The sequence below is a fragment of the Triticum aestivum genome, chromosome 7A (assembly GCF_018294505.1).
Source record: "Triticum aestivum cultivar Chinese Spring chromosome 7A, IWGSC CS RefSeq v2.1, whole genome shotgun sequence".
Classification (NCBI taxonomy): domain Eukaryota; kingdom Viridiplantae; phylum Streptophyta; class Magnoliopsida; order Poales; family Poaceae; genus Triticum; species Triticum aestivum.
Genome location: NC_057812.1, coordinates 693,510,767 through 693,529,573, shown reverse-complemented (window position 1 = coordinate 693,529,573; position 18,807 = coordinate 693,510,767). Strand labels below are relative to the sequence as shown.

The 18,807-nt window shown below is 45.7% G+C and overlaps 2 protein-coding genes and 1 long non-coding RNA gene across 3 annotated transcripts; all 3 read right to left on the bottom strand.

Annotated features, from left to right (window-relative positions):
- Positions 1-2,941: 2,941 nt before the first annotated feature.
- Positions 2,942-4,719, bottom strand: LOC123154845 (protein FAR-RED IMPAIRED RESPONSE 1). Its single transcript, XM_044573470.1, has 2 exons — positions 4,274-4,719; positions 2,942-4,197 (listed from the first exon to the last, which is right to left on the bottom strand). The coding sequence occupies exons 1-2, from the start codon at positions 4,424-4,426 to the stop codon at positions 2,980-2,982; spliced, it is 1,371 nt and encodes a 456-aa protein (XP_044429405.1). The 5' UTR covers positions 4,427-4,719; the 3' UTR covers positions 2,942-2,979.
- A 9,818-nt stretch (positions 4,720-14,537) lies between these two features.
- Positions 14,538-15,708, bottom strand: LOC123147134 (uncharacterized). Its single transcript, XM_044566369.1, has 4 exons — positions 15,580-15,708; positions 15,142-15,462; positions 14,801-15,065; positions 14,538-14,705 (listed from the first exon to the last, which is right to left on the bottom strand). The coding sequence occupies exons 1-4, from the start codon at positions 15,627-15,629 to the stop codon at positions 14,592-14,594; spliced, it is 750 nt and encodes a 249-aa protein (XP_044422304.1). The 5' UTR covers positions 15,630-15,708; the 3' UTR covers positions 14,538-14,591.
- A 1,177-nt stretch (positions 15,709-16,885) lies between these two features.
- LOC123148465 (uncharacterized) lies at positions 16,886-17,603 on the bottom strand. Its single transcript, XR_006473905.1, has 3 exons — positions 17,362-17,603; positions 17,209-17,284; positions 16,886-17,138 (listed from the first exon to the last, which is right to left on the bottom strand). It is a non-coding gene; the product is annotated as an uncharacterized lncRNA (long non-coding RNA).
- Between the last annotated feature and the right edge of the window lie 1,204 nt (positions 17,604-18,807).

The following is an 18,807-nucleotide window of genomic DNA, read 5'->3' as shown; positions in this document are numbered from 1 at the left end:
ATTAGTACATTTTTTGGGAATAACTAAATATTTCCCTTGTACTTCAGAAAATAAAATAGTAACAAAGACCACATGCAATAGATTTTGTAATTAAAAATTAGACAATAAAGGAGATCCTATAGCCAAATCACATGTTTTATCACTACACACGACGGGTATTGAGCAAGACAACTTCAATCGGACAAAGTTTGTCAACACGGAAAAATAATTAATCTCATAGTTTCCTAGTTTCTTAAACCGACCAAAAAAACCGCGGACGTAGATTTCTTGTACTCGTTACAATGGTGTATGGGGACAGCTACACCCTTGTACGACAAAAATTTGTAATTACACAATAAGTCAATAGTTTCTGCAATTGTTTTTCCAAATAATATCGATTTTTTGTTGTAGTCATTGCAGATAATCAACAGAAAGAAATCTCCTTCTGACTACCTTTATCAAAGCAGTCTAATGTTTTTTCAATAAAAAATAATGAATAGTGAGCTATATACTACGGGAAATCCCCTTTCGCTCCCGCATGTATATACCCTCTATATGGGGATTATTTTATAAATAATTAAGCAAAAAGTCAAAATAGTTCAAAAGTATTTTTAGATTAAACTTGACTTCACGAAAAAAACAACCTTGACTTCACAGCGTAAAAGGGAAAATTTATTTGCTATTATATGTCACTATTCACGATATTTTGATCGACAATTTGTCTTCTTTGGAAAGAAGTCAAAGAAAAATTTTCTTTTTGTGAAACTTCTCTCACTAGTACAATTAAAGGTCAAGTTTATTTCAAAAATATTTTCATAAATTTTTTACTTTTTGTTGAATTTCTAATTTATTTTTTCATTTAGGGTACATATGTACCCAGAACCAAACGTTCCCCTCCCCTATACTACCAATTAATTTTTGTACTTATTTAATTAGTCCCATGGATAAATCTACTTTTCATACTTATTTAATTAGTCCCATTTTCTTGCCGATCCTTTGGACATTCTTACACGCCCACTTAACCAAGCTACGTTGACGACGGGCCTCTGGCAAAGACCTCGTTCTTGCAAAAAGGTGAGTGTTCCTGCAGTACAGCATTTATCCATGGACGATGGAAAGCGCGTCATCCCTGCCGGCAGATCCTGTACCAACCTGTTCCACCGCCTAGTACAACACTGTTCATCAGGTTAATAATCAACTTTCCAACTTACCCTTCAAACCGTATAGTCCCAGACCCTACTTTATCTGCCAATCGCGATGCCCCTATTGACGCATTGGATAACCGGGACACATGTCCCCATAGACCAAACGTTCGCCTCCGTCTAACTTTCCACTAATAAATTTACTGGTGCCCCAATTTCTTCTCTCTCCTGCCGTGTTTTTTGGGCACCAATGTTGGTGATACTCTAATGTTTGTCCGTAGAGTCGCTGTCCGAAACGCAGAACAGATAACAGAATACAACTAGAACTCTAGCTAGCTAGATAGCCACGCGATGCGCCGGCTACATATACATGGAGCTCGGACCAATGGAGAAAGCATATACGCCGGGAGATTGAAACGCCAGGCCGGGGAAGAGAGAGGCGGAGGCATCCAAACGTCGGACTCCGACCATGGCTGCGAAATTCATGGACCTCAAGAATGGCGGCGCCGCCATGGAGCCGGAGAAGCGGTGGCCTGCCAGCGGCGACTACATCCGTAGGCCTGGCGTACGTTCATCAGCTTCGCTCTAACTACTCATTTTATAGTCAATAAAATCAAACCGCTACTCCCTCCGTTCCAAAATAGATAACTATTCCTCACCTAGGGTGACGAATAGCGCAACCCTATATATAGTTATTCTTCACCCCCCTCTATTTTACCATCAGTGCACCGTAATTTTACATTCCGTAAGTTTTGTCTTATTTCCGACGCAAAAAGGGACCGTAAAAAAATATATAATCAACGTAAAAAATATTTTATGTTATGTAACTATTTGAATTCAAAACGTAATTTAATTATAAAATGATCGTAAGATCATCTCGGGTAAAGAATAACTTATTTTGCACCCTGGGTGATGAATAGCAACACTATATATATAGCATATTAGACGCAGTCAGACTCACCAGTAAAATCCCCTTCTTTTCTCCATCTTCCTCCTTAGTATAGAGCCCCAACACTGGCCTAACCTGTTTGTCATTTCCCACGATGTCAAGCTATATTTATAAATCATACAATCTTATTGTTTAAATCACTAATTACATTTTTACCTGCTCAACTTCTGAACCAGAGTAGGTATCTCCTGTCTCAATAGTTGCATAAGCTGCCCCTCCTTCCACACTTGCAGTTGTCTGATACGTACAACTTAGTAAAAGATTGAACAACAGAAGCAGGAAAAATTTCAAACTAGTATAGTGCACGCACCGAAAAGTTCCTGCGACGCTTCTTTGATTCCATCACCATGGCCATGGATGCTCTGAATGGTTCACTCTCTCTCTCTCTCTCTCTCTCTCTCTAGAACATGATGAACTTCTATTGCCCTTGTGAGTGCTGAAACTTCCTCAAGACTTGGAATGTCCTTATATGGTGAAGCACCTCCACAGCATTGCCGCCTCTCACACGCGATTCAAAGTTCAAAAACCCACACATTTATTACTCCTCTGCCACCCATACCCCACATGCCTTTTCCTGGCCTTTTCTTGCAGCCTATCCCAATCTCATAAACACACTGTAATAATTTTTTTCTTGTACTTGTTCATTTTCAAAAAAAACACCTTTGTGCCACCATGCAAAATATATAACCGATGTTTTTTCCTTTTTCAACAATGATTTCTATGCATCCTTGCTGCTGCACTTACTAATGTAACGCCTACATATTAAACATATATGTCTTACCACTATGACATTCTTACACAACATAATTAAAAAACTAACATAACTTCAACATTTCTGTCTTCAGAAGTTTTACAACACAAACTTGTCCAAATGTTTAAAAAAGATCCAATTACAAGTGCATAATCAATTCAGATACATCCTACAGAGGGGACCCCATCCAATGTAGAGTACAAAACTTTTGAACAAGTATTCCTACGATGACCGGCTATGCCACAATTTGTACATGTCGGAATCTTCCTCGGCTTCTGCGGTTCGTTGCCCCTTTGAGGGCATGTAGTTCTCTTGTGCCCCTTCCCACGGCAAATGGTGCAAAACCTCGATCGCTTGTCATTTATTTCATAATTCGACTTGTCTCTTGCCGTTGTCGGATGACCTCTCATCCTAGGCTTCTTCTTAGGGGGTAACAGGGACATGTTGCTTTCTGTATCCATGGTTCTAGAAGTTAATGCAATATTTGAATCAACCGTGCTCAGGTCGTCCCCCTGTACAGTAGACGAGGCCGAATTAGCTTCAATGTTCCCATTACCATTGACTGAAGATTTCCCATCCCCTCCTACCGTTCTTGCTTTTGCATTTCTCCATTCAATTTTCCCAGCACTTGACGCAGCTCCATCATCAATATTTTGCTTCTGACTACACTTTGAAGGAACAGATTTACCAACAGAAGAAGAGTTGCATGCCTTCCTTTTTTCAATTAGACTCATTCCATCTTTTAGATTACTTAGTGGCAAAGCTCCCTTCTTCAGTTCTGCCAGGCCGCTCATGACATAATCAAAAGCCTCTGGATTGCTATCACCCATCATAACCAATTCCAGGGCCGAGATGTACATAGCATTGTGCCTGAAAGTGGTGCAATCAGGTAGGCCTACATCTTTTTGATAATGCTTCAGATGTTCAGGAAGGCTATCACGCGCATCTACTGTCCATCTTTTCAGTATGTGCTTCCTTGGTATCTCATTCAATCCCAACACTATCATCACCTGTTTTTCCAAATCACTTGCAAAGTCAGCAATGGACAAATAAAAAGAAATACCTACTTGTAAATCATATCTACACACATTTAGTGCATGGCAACAAATCATCCCCATATGCTCAAAGAGTCCACACTCACAACTGAAAAAATCTCTGAATTCTGAAACAACCACCTTGTATCTGCTCTTGTACCATTTCTCCCTCGATTCCGCCTTCACGTGTGTTGCCAGGTACTCAGTCCTTGGAACTAATTCTTTGATGTAATAAGAACCTGAGTAGTAAAGACTTTTTCCAAACAGCTCGAACATGGCCCGAGTATACACCGTGCTTGCATGGCATTCAATTGGTATGTTAACTTTTAGAACTACTCCTGCCTGTGTAACGATAAAAAAATGATTCAGCCTTAATTAAACACAGTACAATATATTAAAACAAACTTGCTTATCTTACCAATTTGGTGCTCTTTTCTTGGAAACCTTCTTCTTGCTCTCTATCAAATAGTACTTTTGCATAATGCTTCACAAAAAGATTCATTGGGCATGCTGGAGGAACATAATTCTTAAGCATGTGATTTGCGCTCTCACTCCTTTGTGTGCCCGTCATTTTTGCACAAAATTTTCCAGAAAAATATGGCTTAGCCCACTTCCGCCTCACCTCAAATTTTGTATCAGGAATGTATTGCTCTACAAACTGTATTTCTTCATAATCTCCAGCCACCCCTTCTCAAACTCTTCGATAGTTAGCATGTCGTTCACAAATCTATGGAATTCTGCTCGGAAGTCACTCTTCTTTGTATAATGAAAACCCAAACTCTCTTTAGCCTTACGAAGAATATGCCACTTGCACCAACCGGTGTGTTGTTTCTGGCCAAACATTCTCAATAGCAATCTCCATCGCCCTTGCTTGGTCTGCTCAGATTTATAATAAAAAAACAATATTAACATAAATTCCATATGTACTATTAATCATATTCATTTCATATCGACGAAATTACTTCTTTTATGAACTTTTCATATCGAAAACAAACAAACAAAAATTACCAGTTAGGATTGTCACCGGAACCTTTCCTCCCATCATCTTCACAAATTCACGGAAGACCCATTCGAAACTTTCTGACTGCTCGTCCCTCATAAGAACACCAGCAAAAATAGTGCTCTGGAAATGATTGTTGACACCTACAAACAGCCCAAATGGCATGTCGTACAGGTTTGTCTTGTAAGTAGTGTCAAATATCACCGCATCTCTGAAATAGTGGTATTGCAATTTACTTCTACCATTAGACCACAACAATGTCCTAATCCTGCTTTCATCATCCACTTGCACTGTGTAAGAAAAATCACTATCTTTCTCTTTCATCTTCGAGAAAAGTTCTATTGTTTTACGCACATCATCATCAGCTTGTTCTCTACTAATTTTCCCACACAGTGTACGTAAGCACCTTTTGGTGAATGGGACATTCTCAATCCTCCCAAAATAGGTTCCAATGATGCTGTAAACCTTACTAAGATTAACATTATTCTGCCTAAGATGCGCCACCAATTCTCTAGTGTAGTTATCTATGTGCCTATGCAAAGGAAAATGCAGCTTAGAAGCACAAGTATCAAGCAGTGCATGATTGTTCTCTGTCCTGTTCTCAGATATATACCACCCCCCGTCATCAGTTCGTAGTAGCCTCACTGAGGGAGTCCTGGGTTAGGGGGTATCCGGACAGCCGGACTATCTCCATTGGCCGGACTGTTAGACTATGAAGATACAAGATTGAAGACTTCATCTCGTGTTCGGATGGGACTCTACTTGGCGTGGAAGGAAAGCTAGGCAATACGGATATGAATATCTCCTCCTTTGTAACCGACCTTGTGTAACCCTAACCCTCTCCGGTGTCTATATAAACCGAAGGGTTTTAGTCCGTAGGACAACAACCATAACATACAATCATACCATAGGCTAGCTTCTAGGGTTTAGCCTCTCTGATCTCGTGGTAGATCTACTCTTGTACTACCCATATCATCAATATTAATCAAGTAGGACGTAGGGTTTTACCTCCATCAAGAGGGCCCGAACCTGGGTAAAACATCGTGTCCCCTGCCTCCTGTTACCATCCGGCCTAGACGCACAGTTCGGGACCCCCTATCCGATATCCGCCGATTTTGACACCGACATTGGTGCTTTTACTTAGAGTTCCTATGTGTCGTCACCGTTAGGCTTGATGGCTCCTACTATCATCGATAGCGATGCGGTCCAGGGTGAGACTTTTCTCCCCGGACAGATCTTCGTATTCGGCGGCTTTGCACTGCGGGTTAATTCACTTGGCCATCTGGAGCAGATTGAAAGCTATGCCCCTGGCCATCAGGTCAGATTTGGAAGTTTGAACTACACGGTTGACATCCGCGGAGACTTGATCTTCGACAGATTCGAGCCACAGCCGGGCGCGCCGCACTGTCGCGATGGGTATGACCTAGCTCTGCCGCCGAACAGTACCCCAGAGGCCGCGCCCGCATCAGCTCCGACCCTTAGCTCGGAGCCAACTATGCCAATCAAGGACGGGTGTCTAGACACCGCCTCAGGGGCTGCAGTCTCGACGGTGATCGAGCCAAACACCAGCATAATCCTCTGCGCAGCCCGTGACTCCAAGGTGCCAGACTCTTTTCCGGACTCCGAACCATCCGCGCCCCTGCCAGTCGAATCCGATTGGGCGCCGATCATGGAATTCACCGCCGCGGATATCTTTCAACACTCGCCCTTCGGCGACATTCTGAATTCACTAAGGTCTCTCTCTTTGTCAGGAGAGCCCTGGCCGGATTATGGCCAACATGATTGGGATGCGGACGACGAAGAAATTCGACGCCCACCCACCACCCACTTCATAGACACTGTCGATGATTTAACTGACATGCTCGACTTCGACTCCAAAGACATTGACGGTATGGACGACGATGTAGGAGACGAACATGAATCAGCACCTATAGGGCACTGGAAAGCCACCTCGTTATATGACATATACATGGTGGACACACCCAATGAAGGCAATGGCGACGAGATAGCGGAGGATGACCCCTCCAAGAAGCAACCCAAGCGCCGACGTCAGCGGCGCCGCTCTAAGTCCCGCCAAAGCAAAAGTGGTGATGCCGACACAGGAGATAATAATACTCCAGATAGTGCCGAAGACAACAACAATCCCCTCTAGCAAGATTTAGAGCAGGAGGATGAAGGAGCCAACTCTCCTGAGAGAGCGGCAGATGGAGAGGAGGAGGATGATCAAATGCCCTCCTCCGAAGATGAGGCAAGCCTCGGCGATGATGAATTCGCCGTACCAGAGGATCCCGTCGAACAAGAGCGCTTCAAGCGCCGGCTTATGGCCACGAAAAATAGCCTGAAGAAAAAGCAGCAGCACCTTCAAGCTGATCAAGATCTGCTAGCTGACAAATGGACTGAAGTCCTCGCGGCCGAGGAATATAAACTCGAGCGTCCCTCCAAGAGTTACCCAAGGCGCAGGTTACTACCCCGACTGGAGGAAGAAACGTATGATATGACTGATCGGCCACCTCGTGACCGCGATAGAGAGGCATACCAGCCAAAAGCTCAGCCTCCCCCCAACGCCATTCAAATAAAAAGGCATGGGGAGATACGCCAGACCTGCGAGACATATTGGAGGACAAGGCAAAGCATTCAAGATCGATCTACGGATCACGGGGCGCACCACTCTGCGAGACGACAAACGTCACGCCGGACACAATAAAAGCAAATCCGGCCAGGCCGAACACTGCGGGCAAGACCCATTCGAGCTGCCTCGCGATATAGCTCAATACAGAGGTGCTGCACACCCCTTATGCTTCACAGACGAAGTAATGGAACATCAATTCCCAGAAGGTTTCAAACCTGTAAATATTGAATCATACGACGGCACAACAGATCCCGCAGTATGGATTGAGGATTTCCTCCTCCACATCCACATGGCCCGCGGCGATGACTTACACGCCATCAAATACCTCCGACTGAAGCTCAAAGGACCAGCGCGGCATTGGCTTAACAGCTTGCCAGCGGACTCCATTAGCTGTTGAGAAGATCTGGAAATCGCATTCCTCAACAACTTTTAGGGCACTTATGTGCGACCACCAGATGCCGATGACTTGAGCCACATAATTTAGCAGTCAGAAGAGTTGGCCAGGCAATTCTGGACTCGGTTCCTTACAAAGAAAAATTAAATCGTCGACTGTCCGGATGCGGAGGCCTTAGCAGCTTTCAAGCACAACATCCGAGACGAGTGGCTAGCCCGGCACCTTGGTCAGGAAAAGCCGAAATCTATGGCAGCTCTCACGACGCTCATGACCCGCTTTTGTGCGGGAGAAGACAGCTGGCTGGCTCGCAGTAATAACATGTCAAAGAAACATGGTACCTCAGATACCAAGGACGGCAATAGCAGGTCACGTCACAACAAGCATAAGCGCCGTATTAACAGCGAAAATACTGAGGATACGGTAGTCAATGCCGGATTCAAAGGCTCTAAACCCGGTCAGCGGAAAAAGCCATTCAAACAAAGTACGCCTGGTCCGTCCAGCTTGGACCGTATACTCGATCGCTCGTGTCAAATACACGGCACCCCAGACATGCCAGCCAATCACACCAATAGGGATTGTTGGGTGTTCAAGCAGGCCGGCAAGTTAATTGCCGAAAACAAGGATAAGGGGCCGCATAGTGATGACTAGGAGGAGCCCCGGCAGCCGCACACTGGAGGATAGAAGAGGTTTCCCCCGCAAGTGCGGACAGTGAACATGATATACGCAACCCACATCCCCAAAAGGGAGCGGAAGCGTGCGCTCAGGGACATATATGCGTTGGAGCCAGTCGCCCCAAAGTTCAACCCTTGGTCCTCCTGTCCGATCACCTTCGATCGCAGGGACCATCCCACTAGTATTCGTCATGGCGGATTTGCCGCACTGGTCCTAGACCCAATCATCGACGGATTTCACCTCACTCGAGTCCTTATGGACGGCGGTAGCAGCCTGAACCTGCTTTATCAGGACACAATGTGCAAAATGGGTATAGACCCCTCAAGGATCAAACCCACGAAAACGACCTTTAAGGGCGTCATTCCAGGTGTAGAGGCCCATTGCACAGGCTCAATTACACTGGAAGTGGTCTTCGGATCCCCGAATAATTTCCGAAGCGAAGAGTTAATCTTCGATATAGTCTCGTTCCGCAGTGGTTATCATGCCCTGCTCGGGCGAACCGCATTCGCTAGATTCAATGCGGTACCGCATTATGCATACCTCAAGCTCAAGATGCTAGGACCTCGCGGAGTTATTACAGTTAATGGAAACACAGAGCGCTCTCTCCGAACAGAGGAGCACACCGCGGCCCTCGCAGCAGAAGCACAAAGCAGCCTCTCAAGGCAATCAACCAGTTCGGCGTTTCAAAGCCCGGACACATTCAAGCGTGCTCGGGGCAATCGGCAAATAGACCGCCTGGTGCGATCTGAGCTCGCGTAGCAATACGGCGGCCACTCCAATCCCAGCCCAACAGCGATATCCGTGCCACGCGTACATAATTACGCATTAAAAATACCATGGGCACAGGTGGGGAGGGGGGCACAACTGCGGCACGCTCCAAAACGCGGCCTAAACCGCACTAGAGGCTTCCCGTTTGGTTATTTTTCTTTTTCTTTCAGGACCTTAATCTCTGGAAACACTGTCCGGCATCACTATTGTCGAACACATGATGCAGCAACCAAGGAGGCAAACAGCTACGTCATACTACGGAATTCCCAGGTTGATTACAGTAACAAGCGAGATTTTCGATTTCATATCATTCCTTAGCTTGCCCTTGGAAGGGACACAGTCCTACTATTTGCTTATCGCACTATCTGTATCACTCTGCTTTAGCGCAATTTTTCAATAAACAATGCATGACATTACAACTATTATTGCATTCTTGTTATATATATATATATATATATATGTGTGTGTGTGTGTGTGTGTGTGTGTTCATTAATGACGCCTTGCAACCGTACACTCTGGTACGACCAATACACCAGGGGCTTACGTACCCCACAATGCGGTGTGAAAAGTCCGAACACTTTCACAGGTGCGGCACCCCGAACTTATAGCATTATATGCATCAGCTCCGAATCATGTCTTTGGTCAAATGTTGGGTTTGCCTGGCTCCTATGTTTTGGTACCTTACGTTCCGCTCTATCGGCTAAGGTAGCGCTAGGAGAACTACTGCGATTGTGCCCCGGTTCTGCCGGGCTGAGCACCTCAGTAGAGAAAGCTAAAACTGACTGTCATGATAAGGCGAGAGACTGGTCGCTGTTCGGCGAGGTTTTTCGAGTCCCTAAAGACTTATGCTGCTTAGGGCGAGGGGCCGGCCCTGTCCGGCTTACAGGCGCGTATCATGCCCCGAATTCGGCCTTCCGAATACCAGGGGCTTCGCCGAAATTTAAAATTATAGAATTCTATGGCTAAGTGAGAGTGATAAAGCATTATTAGTCCAGTTGCCTTGTTCGTTGTGCCGAGCACCTCCCTCGAAGGACCCAAACATGGGAACAAGAGTGCTCAGGTTTATCCCGAACACCCCAGCACTCGTGGCATGGGGCAGAAGCCGAGGACTAGCCATCTCTCAGATTGGATAAACAGCCAAACAGAAGGTAATATTTTAAATTCTAACAAGCGTTGCATAGCGCATATGAAACAAGTTTTCATACATACAGGATAAAACGAGCAAGTCTCATTCAAATATTACATCTTTCGAACACTCGTCCGCGATGAGACGGGCGCCCGGCAGAACACCCTCGTAGTACATCTCGGGGTGGCGGTGCTCCTTGCCCTTTGGCGGCCCCTCCTTGATCAGCTTCACGGCGTCTAGCTTGACCCACTGCAATTTCATACGGGCGAAAGACCGGCGTGCACCTTCAATGCAGACAGATCGCTTGACGACCTCCAGCCGCGGGCAGGCATCCACGAGCCACCTCACTAGGCCGAAGAAGCTGTTCGGAAGGGCGTCGCCACGCCACAACCGGACTATAAAGCTCTTCATGGCCTGATCGGCCGCCTTATGTAGCTCGACCATCTGCTTCAGCTGGTCGCTCATTGGCACCGGATGTTCGGCCTCAGCATACTGAGACCAGAACAGCTTCTCGTCGAGCTTCCGTCCTCGGCCTGGTAAAATTGTGCGGCATCGGACACACTGCGGGGCAAATCTGCGAATGCTCCTGAAGAGCTCCGGATCCGGGTAAGTAATCGGTAATTTACTTTTACATGCTTGCTTTGCATATAGAAAGCCTTACCCGCCGCTATCTTCTTCATCGCGTCGATCTCTTGAAGGGCCTTTTGGGCCTCGGCCTTGGCACTTTTTACGCTCTCGAGGGCCGCAGCAAGCTCAGACTCCTGCGTCTTGGAGTCAAGCTCCAACGCCTCGTGCTTCGCCACAAGAGCCTGGAGCTCTTGTTGCACCTCGCCCACCCGAGCCTCGTGCTTCTCTCACTCGGTGCGCTCCTTGGCCGCTGTATCTTCGGCCTTGGCCAGCGCTTGCTTCAGGGTCGCCACCTCGGTCGTAGCCCCTGGCAAACATACAATGATCCTGTAATTTTGCAATCGCGTCCTTTTTTGTATATACATATCTATAGACGGGGTATTACTTACCCTTGTTCTCCTCGAGCTGCCTCTTGGCAAGGCCGAGCTCTTTCTTGGACCCCTCGAGGTCCTGCTTCAGTACGGCGACCTCCGCAGTTAGTGCGGCGGACGCCAGCAGCGAAGCCTGCATATGCATATTGACATACTTATATTAGACTCCTGCGATATTATTTGATCCTCTGTTCGGCTTTTTTTTGTGAATACCGAACAAAGCATCAGGGGCTACTGTCTATGCGGTAATATTTCTACTACATTTTAAAACACTTACCTTAAAGCCTGTTAGAAGGCTGGCACAGGCTTCAGTCAATCCGCTCTTGGCCGACTGAACCTTCTGGATCACCGCACTCATGATAGTGCGGTGCTCCTAGTCGATGGAAGCGCTGCGAAGCGCTTCCAGCAGATTGTCCGGTGCCTCTGGATGGACAGAGGTCACCGGCACAGGCGTCTTGCCCCTCTTAGAAGGAGACCGCCTGCCCGAGCCCAGAACCGCTGGAGGGTCCGGCACGGTGTTCGGCTGAGGGCCGAACTCGGAGCTCTCGGGGGCCCCGTCCCCGCGGCTCCCGTAGTCCGGAAGGTCGCCTTGAGGCGCCTCCAGGACTGTCTCCCCTCGATCCGGTGCCTCCTGAGACAACACCTCGGCGTCGTCGGCAGGATGAGGGGAGGTGGCGGTCGGGACTGGATCCCTATCCATGTGCGACAAGCCCAAGGAGCCGTCCGATGATACATCGATACTAGCTCGTGGCGGCCTGCATAATTGCGTTCGGCGTTAGGGAAAGCAATGCGACAAAGGAATCCTAGGAGTTACTCTGGTATCCGAATACTTACGATGTCCGGGGGGCTTGACCCTGGGCAACCACTCGCCTTCGCCTTCATCAGCGGCGGTGGAACTGTCCGGAAGGAGAGTGCTTCCCTTCTTGGACCCTCCGGCCTCCCCAGTTGGGGCGGCCTTCCTTTTCTTGTCTCCCCTAGTCGGTGGGGGAGCATCTTCTTCTTCTTCTTCCTTGTCTTAAGGGGAAGAGTGCGCCGCAGAGTCATCGGAAGGTGAGTCCGACGACGCCTGGCGTCGGGAACTCTTTCGGATTCCCTTGGCCTTCTTGGTCTTCTCCGGCACCTTATAAGGGGCCGGAGTCAGCATATTCGCCAGAAGAGCGTCTGCGGGGCCTTCGGGCAAAGGAGCCGGACAGTCGATTTGTCCGGCCATCTTCTGCCAATCATGTCAAAGGTACGGGAGTTTAGATCCCGCATAGAGTCAATCTATATAAAAAATAAGTATCCCGTGAAAGGCAAAGAAGCTTACCGCACTGGCTTGGCGCTTCGCGCTGAATCCGCGATCCTCAGTAATAGGGGGAGGGACCTCGGCACTTTTGAATAGCACCCTCCAGGCGTCTTCATGAGTCGTGTCGAAGAGCCTGTTCAGAGTTCGGTGCTGCGCCGGATTGAACTCCCACAAGTTGAACTCATGTTATTGGCACGGGAGTATCCGGCGGATGAGCATAACCTGGACTATGTTGACAAGCTTGAACTTCTTGTCCACCATGTTTTGAATACATGTTTGGAGTCCGGTCAGCTCTTTCGAACTACCCCAGGACAGGCCCTTCTCTTTCCAGGAGGTGAGCTGCATGGGGATGCCATATCGGAACTCGGGGGCCGCTACCCATGCGGGGTCGCGCGGCTCAGTGATATAGAACCACCCCGATTGCCACCCCTTTATGGTTTCCACAAAGGAGCCCTCGAGCCATGTTATGTTGGGCATCTTACCCACCATGGCGCCTCCGCACTCTGCTTGATGGCCGCCCACCACCTTCGGCTTGACATTGAAGGTCTTCAGCCATAAGCCAAAGTGGGGCTTGATGCGGAGGAAGGCCTCGCACACGACGATAAATGCCGAGATGATGAGGATGAAGTTCGGGGCCAGATCGTGGAAATCCAGGCCGTAATAAAACATGAGCCCCCGGACGAAGGGCTGGAGAGGGAATCCCAGTCCGTGGAGGAAATGGGTGAGGAATACCACCCTCTCATGGGGCCTGGGGGTGGGGATGAGCTGCCCCTCATCGGGGAGCCGGTGCGCGATGTCGTCGGGCAGGTATCCGGCTCTCCTTAGTTTCTTGATGTCTCCCTCCGTGACGGAGGAGACCATCCACTTGCCTCCCGCTCCGGACATGATTGGAGAAGGTCGAGGTGGGAAGTGCGGACTTGGGCGCTAGAGCTCGAGTGTGCGAAAATGGATGGATAAGGGAGGAAGAAGGCGTGGATAGAAAGGTGAATCCTTATCCCTTTATATGGACAGACGAAACTAAGCGTCCCCACTTACCTGGTAAAACTCGCTTATCCCCCAAGCGCTGCAATTGATGGCGCGGTTGGGTTACCCACGCCTGTATTGATGAGAATCCCGTAATAAGGGGACACGATCTCTGCTTTGACAAGACGTGTCAAAAAACTGCCTCGCGTTATGTGCAGGGCTGGTTAAAAGAAACAGTTCGAATAATCACCGGGCCATGACGTAACGTCATGCTGTCAAAACAAGCCAGCAGATTAGATCTGCGAAAATATTATTCTCTCTACAGTGGAATGTGGAACTTATTTTGCAGGGTCGTACACTATCCTCGTATTCAAATTCTTCTGTGATGTATTCGGAGAAGGAACCCGCCTTGCAATGCCGAAGACAATACTGCGCGCCGGACTCATCGTCATTGAAGCCTGGTTCAGGGGCTACTGAGGGAGTCCTGGGTTAGGGGGTCTCCGGACAGCCGGACTATCTTCATTGGCCGGACTGTTAGACTATGAAGATACAAGATTGAAGACTCCGTCTCGTGTCCGTATGGGACTCTACTTGGCGTGGAAGGCAAGCTAGGCAATATGGATATGAATATCTCCTCCTTTGTAACCGACCTTGTGTAACCCTAACCCTCTCCGGTGTCTATATAAACCGAAGGGTTTTAGTCCGTAGGACAACAACCATAACATACAATCATACCATAGGCTAGCTTCTAGGGTTTAGCCTCTCTGATCTCGTGGTAGATCTACTCTTGTACTACCCATATCATCAATATTAATCAAGCAGGACGTAGGGTTTTACCTCCATCAAGAGGGACCGAACCTGGGTAAAACATCGTGTCCCCTTCCTCCTATTACCATCCGGGCTAGAAGCACAGTTCGGGACCCCCTACCCGAGATCCGCCGGTTTTGACACCGACACTCACCATTGCATGCCATTTTGTTCTGCATGAACTGTTGTTCTCCTTATTTGGTTTCCCCTGTTACAAAACAAATGCACATGTCAATTTTACAACCGAACATGCAATCCACACAATCTTGTATGTAATTAATTATAAATAAACTAGTTACTTACCGAACAACAACAAACAAACTCCTGCATACACCTCGCTCCTTTCACATTATTTCCGCTCTTCCCGTAACGTATGCCAAAGCCACATTCCCAAGAATAAAGGTTGTAAAAGTCGTAATCTTTTGTCAACGAATCATAACTCAATCCTAGCTTTGGTGTAATCACTGAATCAGTTTTCCTTCCAGCAAACCCCCTAATTGCACTTTCAAGTGCTGTAACCCTCTCTGCTTGTATAGTTCTCTCATCAGGCATTGCTCCTCGCCTATGCCTGTATAAATAAAATGCATGAAACACTTTTTCTCTTCACAAAGTTTATTATAAACTGTAAGTACTCTTGAAATTACCTTCTAACCCAACTAGTATCACTTTCAGAAACCTGCTCTGCTCCACCGGTGTCTGAAATTTGCATACATTCTTTGCTGCCCTTGTCTGCTTCAGTAGGCTCAATCAACCCACTGATAAGCTGGAGACCCTCAGGCTCAGCCAAATCTGACTCTTTCACAGCGTCACTACCATTGTTTTGCCATGCGTGAACATTTGACAGCATCTGCTCTGAACCTGAATACATATGTGACTCGCTTCCTTCATTTACTGTTTCCAGAGCACTCAGCTCATCGCCGTAGAACAGCTCCCCATTATTCGCACTTTCTAATAAAGCAAGGAATCTAAATGCGGAAATCCCCATAGAATCAGCACCGCCATGTAATGAAACAACTAGACTGTCAAAAAACAGCTTGCACACAAATAGGCAAAGAAGAGGGGGACACAGCCTTAGGTGTTACCTTTCTTGCCCGTATACTCCAGTATTCATCAGCTTCTGCTGCGTCGCCATGGCGCCGCCGTGCCCTCTGTAGCTCAGATCTAACCTTGAAACCCTATCCTCCTCCCAGAGGCAACTCGTTTTCCTAGTCAATGGCATATCTGCTCGCACTGCCTACCACTTAAATGCCACACTCCCTAGCTACCACAACATTGTTTTAATGCTTCCCTTCCCCTGCCATACATAAACATTGTCTTTCCACTAGACATGTGTTCTGTTCGATTCCCAAGCCCTTCTGGTGACGTGCGTTCGCTGCCCAAGCCCTTCTGTTGTTGGTATCCAGATGCCAATGATTAGTACACTAATCATTATTTTCACACTAATTTTCAAATGTATTAATTGCCCATGACACTAAGAACATGTACTCCATTTTTTTACTTCCTTACTATTTACGTTTAACTACATACTTATAGATATTTTTTCCACAGAACTTACACCAAACCTCTCATGTGTTACCACTGTACGGGGTTTTACTCGGCTATTTAGCGTGCCAACAAAACGGCGGCTCCATTGCTTTTTTTACTTTCCTTCATTTTTTGATGTGAAAACTATCCCATATGTACAAACAAAGCCATTATTTACATGACAAGTCATAACTATCTGTAATAGTTTTTCCCTATTAATCTCTTTTTTTATCATACTCGTTACACTTAGTAAACAAAAAAACTCAATCTCACATATACAATCAAGAAACACTTACGTCATCCCCAAAAAAATCATGTTTACTTCGCATCCTTGTCAACATATGTTTGACTTGCCTTTCAAATTCTGCCATTAATAATTAATTATTAATTACAAAGATAGTGAGTTATCCTCTCAAACTAGTTCTTACAATCGCCGCCCTTTGTTTTTTTAAATCACCCATATGGGTTGAAATCCCACTCTTCGATGTTTATACCTGTGCAACTTATCATTACAACATCCAATTATAACCACCCTGGGTGCATTTTTTGTATACGAGTACCACAAAATGAATCGTCATTTATTGCAAAAAAACATATACCAATTTTTATTTCATTGCATCAAAGTCATTCATTTAACAAATTTTCACCTACATCGAAACTAATGTGATCCGAATTTACATTAGCCCCTTAATCATTTTTATTACTAACATTGACAAGCACCATCATAACTTCATACATTTTTGGCATTGCAACTTCTCATTACCGCTCTGTAACCAAGCAGCTGTAATTATGAAAAATATGATTAGTTTCCATGAAACCAGCAGAACTACATTTTTTTACCTGCTACACGCCGTCTAACATTTTTTCCACAAATACACAACACCAGAGTGATGCATCTCAGAATTCAACTGCATTTAACATAGTACTAGATTGCAGAAAACCACATAAAACATCCGACATATGCGTTATATATTACATTATATTTAAAACTTCTTGGGCAATCAGTACTTCATTCCAGCATCGTAGGACTCACTATGGATTTCGGCGGTACTCCAATATTACCATCCATTGTCAGCACCATGTGTACGATGTACTCCCTTATCTTCTTCAACCCATCCTGTTTTACTTGCCAAGATTAAGGATTTTTAATTTTTACAAATTTTCGGAAGTATGGAAATATGTCATACCTCAGTACATCAATGTTCCAGACCAGTCCCCATGTAATTCATAATGCAATGAACAATGTAGAATGAACTGTCAAATCTGCCAAATGAAACTATATCAGACTGATTAGCACACAAAAATAGCTCACAAGATTATTATGCAAGATCAGGTATGACCTGTTGCTGGCCTTCTCAAGGAAGGTGTGATAGATGAACTTGAATGATTCCGCATTGATATTCCATCCATCAAAGAACCTATAAACACATCTACAAAGAGCCTCGATCAATCTGTAGCATAACTTCTTGTGCTTTTTCTCCAGCACCCACATTGGACGGTTCCCCCTTTTCGGATAGAAAACATGCACTCTACAGTTTTCAATATCAAATGCATATAAAATCCAGAATTGTTCTTCATCCCGGTATGGAGCAAAAATCTGCATAGCATATATCAAGTTACACAATAAACATATTAATTGTTGTAGTGCACTTATTTGTAAATATGAAATAATTACCACTCTGCAGCATTCAACGTCGTATCCCAATTTTGGGTCAGTAAACATCATCCTCACGGTCTCGTCAAGTAAGTACTGCTCCGTGTTTAACACCAATTCCTGCGTTTTACGACAGCTTAATTTCCAAATCATATTTTTTTCGATACTCAATTTAATAATTCACCTAACATTACTTACAGCCCATATAGGTAGCAAGATGTGCCTCCACCTTCCACGGTATAGTGATGTAATCCATTTAATCTCTACAGTTGCCATCATTCTTATGACCATTTCAGACCCATCCTTCTCCAAGCTACCTGGGCCGTTGAATTGGGCAACTACCTGTTGTCCAGTTAGGGATATCCTTGTAGGCACCTCATGTATCAGCCAAGCGCTGCTATTATAAAAAATCAGTTCGCAACGACATGTATGTAATCACGAGTTGTGTTCTTTCAAAACTGACGATTTCAATGTCTTCTTGAAGCATATCATCATGCTTCTGAACCCTTTTTCCAATACACCATTACTAACTGTAGGATACATTGATTGGAACTGGAAAGGACACGATGCTCTGATTATTGGTAATGCAACCTTCTTCAAATTGGTTTCTACATGGATCTTTTTCCTGCGCAACTCTTCAGCTATGTGATGTAGCTCATCATGTGGACTACAGTGCACCAGCATCCCTTGATTGAACGTGCATCCCTCTTCAGGTACAACTTCCTTCCCTTTAACACTTTCACTGCTAACCATCAATGGCATGTTCAAGTCTGGGACCATATACCATGTGAACATAATTTAGTGCATTCAGGTTATGTACTAAGAAAAACAGTAATGATTTGCTATACTTGTATCTTTATGTGCACCCTCATCCAAACTTGGACTTGCCTTCCTCTTTGTACCCTTGGCAAAGTTTTCACGGACACCTAAATCCCAAAAAAGTTTGTTACAAACGCTGTACATTACGAATTCGAACTTTACATTACCAGGAATTAGATAAATTCTTACCAGCCAATACGTTGTCCAGACAAGAAACTGTTTCGTTTACCAAGCCACCCATCTGTACCTCGTATTTCTGAATATAACGCAACATTTTCACTGTGCCAACAGTCAGCATCAATTTCTCTACTGA